The sequence below is a fragment of the Otolemur garnettii genome, unplaced genomic scaffold, assembly GCF_000181295.1.
Source record: "Otolemur garnettii isolate 467f Iridium unplaced genomic scaffold, OtoGar3 scaffold00094, whole genome shotgun sequence".
NCBI lineage: Eukaryota > Metazoa > Chordata > Mammalia > Primates > Galagidae > Otolemur > Otolemur garnettii.
Genome location: NW_003852489.1, coordinates 2,299,130 through 2,307,633, shown reverse-complemented (window position 1 = coordinate 2,307,633; position 8,504 = coordinate 2,299,130). Strand labels below are relative to the sequence as shown.

Sequence of the window (8,504 nt, the reverse complement as noted above, 5' to 3'; positions counted from 1 at the left end):
TGGGTTAGGGTCAGAGAAGGGCAGACACTCTGAGAAAGTCCTGTCATTGCTGACTTCTCCAGTTGTGTGTGGGGGCAGGAACCTCCAAGCAAGTCAACTAGGATGACCCAAAAGAGTCAGAGAATCACTCAGGTTCCACCAACAGTCTCTATCTTTCTGAAGATCCCCAGCTTCTCCACTTGAGTGGCCAGAGGACTTTGCTAATAGATACACTCCCCAGGCTTCGGGAGGCTGAGAATAGGGAGCAGGAAACTATGAGCTTTGACTATAGGTTCTTAGAAGCTAAAAGTTCAGGCGGTACAGGACAACAGCTGGGAAGGCGGCATCTACTACACCAAAGATCTGAAATGTGGCTCACTTAAGCCATCCCCAGGGAGGGAGGACGCAGGAGCCCCTGTAGGTGAGTGCTGCTGGTTAGTTCTTACTTAGGGAAATAAGCCTAAGCGCTACAAATAAGTCCTGCTCCTGGCCAATCGGTATCTCTTTCCCGATATTCTCTCTTCAGCCCCCATTCTACTCTACTTCCCACCCCCACCATCTATGTGACATCACGATCACCAGGCCAACCCTTCACCCCCAAAGAAACTCAAACAGTGCAGAGGTGCATCAATCGACCTTTAATGTCCAAAAGAGGCGTGGATGCAGAGCATAGGAGATGTGGCAGGGTCTCAATCCCTGCTCCAGAAATGAGGGAGAGATGAACACAAACCAGACACTTCCAACTGGCCACACAAGTCTGGGAGGGTAGGGGAAAAAGAGATTTGGACATTCATAAAAAAATAAAAACTAACATCAAGCACTCAGTCTTGTGCCCACTGAAGGGTTTGATATAGGGAACTCAATCATCACCCCAGTTCCCACCCTCCCCTGTCGGCATCAAAAAGCAAGCTCAGAACACACTAAGAGCTTGGGGAAGAGGCATCCTCCTGCCTCCCCACCCACCCAAAGAATGGACTTGAAAATAAAAAGTATGAGCTGGATCCCCCACCCCCCACTTGTTAACCCTACACATGAGAGTTTAGAAGGTGATTCATGAGAATCAGCAGCTCGATCAGCAGTGACCACCCCAAACCCCACCTTATTCCATTTAACAGACAAGATTTCCCCTGGACCCTCCTTGGAATCTCCTCCGGCTCTCAGCCCTGCTCCATCTGGTATCTGGCTTTACCACTTTATAGACTGACCTCCTCCAAAGCTCCCCCGAAGCCTCCTGCAGCCCTTTATCACTTCCAACCTCACCTCCCACCAGAGGCTGCCACTGTCCACAGTCACTGTCCTTCTCCACTGGGACCTAGCTCCAGAGCAAATGGCAGCACGGCCATCTTGTCCTGGGTGGTCGTCCTAAAGCCTCCCCAGGGAGCAGACAACTATAGGGGCAAGCAGAGTGTCTGGACTAGATGACTGGGGGTGGACTGGAGTGACATCTGTCTTCACCCCCAAAATAGACACCCCCAGAGGCTCTTAACATAAAGGCCCCCTTAGAATTGTGCCCCTGACCTACCGTACACCCTAAGATTCCACACTGTCCTGCCCCCTCCCTCCCCTCTTCCCCAAACACAAACACACATACACACACACACACACAAACACACAGGAGAATTGAGGGAAACATTGATTTGGTTTGATTGCTAAGACCTAACTAAGGAACTACAGTCACCAGAAATTCCCTTGCCAGCCAACTAACAACAGGGGCTGCTCTAAGAGAACTCCAGAGGAATGAAAAAACTGAGGGCTGAGCAGAGAGCAGACAGGAGGAGAAGAAAGAATGGAAAGAAAAAAAAACAAGCTAATCCTACCCCCAATATCCTCACAGCATGATCTCTGGCAGGAAGAATAAAAGAAGGTAATTCCACAAAGACAAAGCCCTTACTTAGAAATTCTGACAAAGACAGCTAGACAAGTCTGCTCCCCACTCCCACACACCACAGACAAATACATCTCAGGGCCCCTTAAAGAATGCACCCCTGCCCCACCCTCTGCCCCTAGCTGTAGAATCACAGTTCAGTGGAATATTCTCCCTGGTACTAGATCAATCCCTCCACCTGCCTTCCTATCCCTCTCTCTTTGCCAATCCTAACACGGTCCCCCTGCAGACTCCCTGGCCCTCTCAAAGCAGCATCTACCCCAGAAAAGGCAGCTGCACAGTTTTAGTTCCACCTCCAGAGACCTATTTCTTTTCCTCAGCCCTCCTAGTCTTTTGGGCTTTATTGAGGGCTTTTTATTTTGTATAGAGAGAGAAAGAGAAAAGGGAGAGGTGGGAGAGATTTCCTAGTGCAATACAACCAATTTTTTTTTTAAGTCTTGAAAAGTAAACATAAAGCAGCCTTCTTCCCCAGGCAACTAAACAGAAAGAAGTTTGGTTTTGTTTACTGCGACATACACATGAAATCGAGTATACAGTCCATGCAGTAGCACAGCCATTGGAGAGGACATCCTGATGCTAGCCCCAGTGCAAAACAGTCCCAGCAACGCCGCCTGCTTGCCATCGCTGCTGCCGCCACTGACACCTTCACCACGGCCACCTAGCCTGACTTGAAGAGGAGGATTGCAACTTGACCCAAGTAAAAATAGATGAAGTGCTTTGTCTCGTGTGTGACGTAGCTGCCAAAATTTCGGCCCACGATACAATGCCAGGTAGGGTTATATTTCTTGTCAAATTCCTAAAAAAAGAATAAAAGGGGGAGAAGAGTGATTAAGATAGCTTAAAGAAAAAAAAATCAGAAACGGAGTCTCTCCCTATAATCCCAACACTGACACATGTTTGGTTTTATCACCCCTATTCTACCCCCAGCCCATGGCCTCAGCTCCCTGAACCTCAGGAGCTCAAGTTCTAACGCTGGCAAGAACTCTCCTCCCCTCATTAATAATGGAACAGCACAAAGGCTCCATTATTTCTCTCACCTGAGTCTCTCACCCTGATCATCTCTCCTCCGGCTAGCTACCCCACCCACCACACTATCACTAACCCACCTTGTGCTTCTTCAGAAAGGAAATCAGAGAGGCCACAGTGGTAAAGGACCATTCCCAGCTGTCATATAGTACGACACCAATAGAGACCCACCACCTACTGCCTTACACATTACCAAAGCAGCAAAAACCAAGACATTAGAGCAAAACGGGAACCAAAAACATGAGTACCAGGAAGCAATACTATATAAGATGACATTAGCTCCCATGTGCTAGGCACTGTGTGGCCTATACACACTACAAGGACCTCAGTCATGAGATCAAGGAACGTTCCTCACTTCCCTCAGGAGTACCAATTCAGTATCAAAACCATAAAGGAAATCCTTGTAAGCTAATCAGGCATCTCCCTCCCACCTGTGGCTCAGCCCACAGGCTCAATTCTAGATGCATCCTACCATGGCCATGAGAGGACATGGCCACTATAGGCCCAACAATGCTGTCAAAATTGGGTATCTCTGTCCCCTCAGAGCTAAACATACAAGTTGCTTGGCCTCCCCACAGCACCCATACCACACAACATACTAGGAAACAGTGAAAACCAAACCCAGCCTCAATTTTGGTTCAAGAATCTGTGTAATGATGGAGAGCCACAGTAAATTCTCAGGGTCCTCATTTCCCCATCGATAAAACAAAAAGGTAGACCAGATAATTCAGGGATTCTTCTGTTTCTGAGAGAACATGATTCTGGATTCCCTCCCTGGAAAGAATGGCACGGAGCTGACAACTGCAGCTGGCTCTGCACCCTTGGGTCCACACAAAAATGTTTCTCAGGACTGGAGAGTGTCTCCTTTTCATCCCACTATCTGGGTAGAAAAATAGAGTTCTTTAAAACTTAAGGAGATCCCACCATTTCTGTGAGCCAGATTACTGCCTGCTGTTCTCATGCATCCTTGTTAGGATACCAGAGCTAAGAACATCAAAGATCATGTCTCCAAAGGACACAAAGGTCCTGACAGGGAATGGGGGCCCTAGTACCCTCTTCTCACATCTGGCTCAGCTGCTTCCTCACCATGTTGACCACAGCCAGTCACCCATTCACTCAGGAAATTTTTCAGGGACCAAACCTATGGCCCTAATATTGCTCATCTACTTAAAACAAGTATATATTCAAGCCTACCTTTTTCTTAAGAACGGGACACTGCAGTACCCAAGTCCTTTTTAAGGGAAGGAAAAGGAAACCCCCTATATGATAAAGATTATTTTAAGTATACTCCACTTTAAATGATGCAGGTCCCCCGAAAATTTATATATTTACATTATTCAAATATCCTTGATCTTATCTTTTAACATTTCTGAATTGGGCCAGATATATTTAATTCTGAAGCTCCCTGCATAGTCTTATCCTTCCACCAGGCCTTGCATACACACATACACATAACAGAGCTATTGAGAACTCCTAAGGTGAATGCTTTGGCAATTTAGAATCACTCCCTAATTTGTCTGCTTTCCAGGTTCCTATGGCTTTGTTTGCATGGGATATGCCTGCTTTCCTATGTCCCCTAGCTCTAGCTCTTCCAGGAGGACAGCTCAGCTGCCAATCCCCACCCCTGGCCATCAGCCACAGCTCTCCCGGCACACCTTCTTGATATAGGCAGCAATGTCCTTCTCTATGTTGTACTTCTCCATGGCCTGCGTGGCACAGTCAACGGCATCCTGTTGCATGTCCTCAGACATGTCTGCGTTCTTGATCACTGCCTTCCGGTCAGACATCGTGACACTGAAGAAGCAGCAGAGAAGTGAGGTTGACAAATCTATGCTCTGGGCAACACACATTAACTGCTGGGTGTGGGGTCTCAGTGGGAGAAGGAAGCATAGAAGGCAAAGGCAACAGAAAACACAGACATGAGACATTAGGAGAAAAGCTCCTAAGCTTTTAACAGAGATACTCCTGGGAAATGCAGGGCAAACAGAAAAAAGGACATAGTAACCATCAGTTTTTATCATATGTAAAATGAGGTTTATCCAACTCTCAAAGTTACCTGTTTCTGATATTGTGAACAGCGCTGATATTCAAGGTGATATATATCACCTACTAGCTGTGTCCTTGGGCAAATTACTTAACCTTTATGTTTTCATGCCATCTATAAAATGGGGACTACAGGGTTGTCCTGAGGATAAAGCAGGTGGCACTAACACCTAAACAGAATAAGCCCTTGATTTAATGGCCATTATTACATCATTGGTATCACAGTAAAAAGATAGACTAGGAATCAGTAGGTCTGCTTTTTGGTCCTAACTTTGAACTCTTGTAGTCTTAGACAAGTCACTTGGCCTTCCTGCATTTGATTATTTCCATTTTAGCATAAGGATAGCTCTCTACTGGGGACTGTTATAAGGATTAACTAAAGTTATAGGAGAGAATGTGCAAAAAAGGACAGTCTATACAAGCGGCTGTCCATTGGCCAAATTCAGCCTACCATCTGTTTTTGTAAAATCAAGTCTTACAGGAACATGCTACAATAGCAGTGCTGCACAGTTGTGAGAGAATATACGGCCTGCAAAGCCTAAAATATTTACTATCTGATGCTTCACAAAAAAAGATTGCCAACTCCTATTCTAACAAAAGGGGGTAGAGTATATTCTGAGCACACCAATACCCAATGGAGCAAACACAACAATAATTATACCTTCCTTTAAGTACTCAGGCCTGAGATGCCCCTTAGAGGGAGAAAGGTGGGGAGGCAGCCTCAGAGTTGGCCAGTCATACAGTCTATCACATCTCTGTCCCATCCTTCTCCTCAGTACATCCCATTCATTAAGGCTCAAAATAATTTTTGTAAGCATAAAAATATGGGACTGAGAAAAACTTAGAGATGGAGGGTTTTTTAAAAATGTCTAAGAAAGGTGAAGAATGGTTATTATTTTAACAGCCTTGTTTCTTATCACTGCTACGTGAGCCATGGCAACCAGAGTTTCAGGGCAGACCCTGCATGGATCTTTTCTGGGATGAGAGGAATTTCAGGACCTGCCTGGCAGTCTACAGCATATGAAGTTCTCTGCAAGAACAGAGGGAATGAACTGCAAAATCCTGCCCTATGTCCTTGACCACAGCCCCATCACACAGCAGTAACAATCTCCCAATGTCAGTCCCAAAAGCACTACTCAGTGGCCCAGCTCAATGGACAAAAGATGCTGTCATTCCAGCACGGTTTGATACAAGGCTACCCACGGGCCTGCCTATTCAAGGACAGATCCCTCGGTATCATTCCAGGCCACCATGATCTCTAAGTCCACACTAGCCTGTGGGATAGATGGGCTCAACAGGAAGGCAGAACCCACAACCACTATTTCAACCTGCAGCTGATTAACAGAATGCAAATATGCCAGCTGCCAGCTAAAAGCACCCTTGACGGCATCCCAAGCACCTTCATCTGGCACTGTCAAACTAAGCAGGGCTGTTCCAATTCAGCAGAGACTGGCAGAGCAAAAGGGTAGTATACTAGCACTCTCTGCCCCCCACATCCAGAAAAGTAAAAGCCAGAGAGAGGCTCAAGTGGATTCTGAGCACTCCATGGTGCTGGGCATAGGTCAGGAGAGCCCTGCTTAAGTCCGGACTTGCTTTGTGACCTTGGGCAAATCAACACTTTCATTTTAATAACCAATAGTTGAGAAGAGATAAATGGGGCAAAGCTCAAAGGGTTTGAGCAAAGGTATCACAGAATGCAGGGAGAATGTTCTGATATAGGGCTCTTTAAGTAAAGAAAACTAGTGTCACCTGGCGGTGTATTCCAGGTTACCACTCAGAAGGGGGCACTGTTTACAAACTCCAGGGTGGGGGTGGGGCATGGTTACCGACCACGAAATTGGCACCATTTTGCCAGCAAGCTCACCTGCTCTACTGCCTCAGCCCCAAAGTCCAAAGAAACAACTTTGCCACAGTAATTAAAAGCCACCTTACCCTCCAGGAGAGAGCATGCGGTTACATAATGTTGGTCTTGTGACTACAATGCCACGATTCTTCACTTCGGTCCCCCAGGCGTCTGAGAGAGGTGAGGCCCAGCCCCAACCACCCCTGTCCAAGGTGCCAGTGAGAAAAGGATAGGAAGGTGCCCAGCTGCGCCCAGCCCAGCCCCTCCTTCCCGAGGAAAAAGTGAGGGACCTTGGCCTACAACTAGAAGGATGGCCAGAGGGCCCCAAGCCAGCAGCCTCAGTCACGAGCCAGGGGCTCCTCTGAAAAGCGAAAAGGACACTCCAGGACAGTTCCCATCTTCTGTCCTTGGTTTTGAGACCAAAAACACAGGCTGCAATCTCCGAATGGCATGAACCACCCTCCCCACCCGCCAACACACACAAATGCTTCCATTTCCTCCTTTCGGCTCTCCAAGGGGCCCGTCTCCCTCCTCCATGCCATCCTCCAGAGACATGCAGTCTCGAAGGGCAGCACCTGCGGAACGAGAAAGCATCTTTCTCCCCACCTCCCACCGGGCTGGGTCCGCAGGCCTCGGCCGGTCAGCCGCCCTCCCCCGCCCGGCCTGGAGCAGCGCCGGAGTGACTGGGCGTCCTCGCTGCAGGAAGGACGCCCCAGAGGGTGGCGGCGGCTGGAGAAGCCGCGTCACGCCCGAGCCCTCTCCCCCCCTCTCCTCCGGTCCCTGACACCAGTGGCCTCCACGCAGCGCACACACTCCCGGGGGAGGGGGGGTGTGGGGAGCGTCATCTCTGCAGCCTGGGACCTCCAGCCGCGCCACGAGGGTCGCCAGGGCAGACAGTGGCGCAAGCCGGGCTACGCCGGGAGGGAGGGGTGGCAGGGGAGAGTGGCGCCGACCCGGCCATCAATGCTGAGGGCAACGAGGCCAGCCCAGCTTTAGGCTTTGGGGCCGCGTAAAGAGGCCGCAGGAGAACCGTGGCGAAGCCCGGGGCGCACAGGGCCGTACGCGACGGCTGTTCGAGGGACGCCCCCACCCACTGCTCACCTTCACGGAGGCTAGTCCGCACGGGCCCCTGGGGAGCAGCGATGGCCTGAGGCAGAGCGCGGGCAGGGGCAGTGTCCCCTGGGCTCCTCCTGCAGCAGCAGCCGCCGCCGCCGCCGCCGCCGCCGCGGTCTCCGGCTCCCGCAGCCCGGAGCCGATCTGTCGCCGCCGCGGTCCGCCCTTCGAGCTTCCCCGGCCGCCCGCGCTCCGCCTCGCGCTGCCGGCCCGCCCGCTCCGCGCTAGCGCCTCGCAGCTCCGCTCCAGCGCCTCGCAGCTCCGCTCCGCTCTGCCGCCGAGTGCGGCCGACGCGCGGCCCCTACTGAAATAGCGCCCCGCCCCCGCCCCCCTGCCGCGCGCGCCGCCGTCCGCGCTCCCCATTGGCTGCGCCCGCCCGGCCCCGCACTGCGGGCTTCTCCCCGCGCGGCTCTCGCCCCACATCTTGTTTCCTCCCATAATGCCTCGGGGCGGAGGGAGGGTGTGGGGAGGAGGAGATGGAGAAGGTTGGGGGAGGGAGCTGTAGCCTTAAGAGAAAAGAGGACTGCAGACCCCTCTGGCCACGGCTGGGCAGGCCAGGCCTGGAAAACAATAAAGAGGCTAGGAGAGAGAGGAGTTTGAAGATCACAATCCCAA

At 50.6% G+C, this 8,504-nt stretch overlaps 1 protein-coding gene across 1 annotated transcript; it reads right to left on the bottom strand.

The window, feature by feature from the left end:
* Positions 1-596: 596 nt before the first annotated feature.
* On the bottom strand, positions 597-8,167 carry DYNLL2 (dynein light chain LC8-type 2). The gene is made up of 3 exons (XM_012808799.2): positions 7,878-8,167; positions 4,546-4,684; positions 597-2,660 (listed from the first exon to the last, which is right to left on the bottom strand). Exons 2-3 carry the CDS (start codon positions 4,675-4,677, stop codon positions 2,523-2,525), a joined length of 270 nt encoding a protein of 89 aa, XP_012664253.1. The 5' UTR covers positions 4,678-4,684; positions 7,878-8,167; the 3' UTR covers positions 597-2,522.
* Between the last annotated feature and the right edge of the window lie 337 nt (positions 8,168-8,504).

Bases quoted from the DNA above. Each gene is read 5' to 3' on its own strand.
- DYNLL2 (XM_012808799.2), bottom strand. From the start codon at position 4,677: ATGTCTGACCGGAAGGCAGTGATCAAGAACGCAGACATGTCTGAGGAC. The intron at 2,661-4,545 runs GTGTGCCGGGAG...TTCTTTTTTTAG, and splicing joins TTGCTGCCTATATCAAGAAG to GAATTTGACAAGAAATATAA.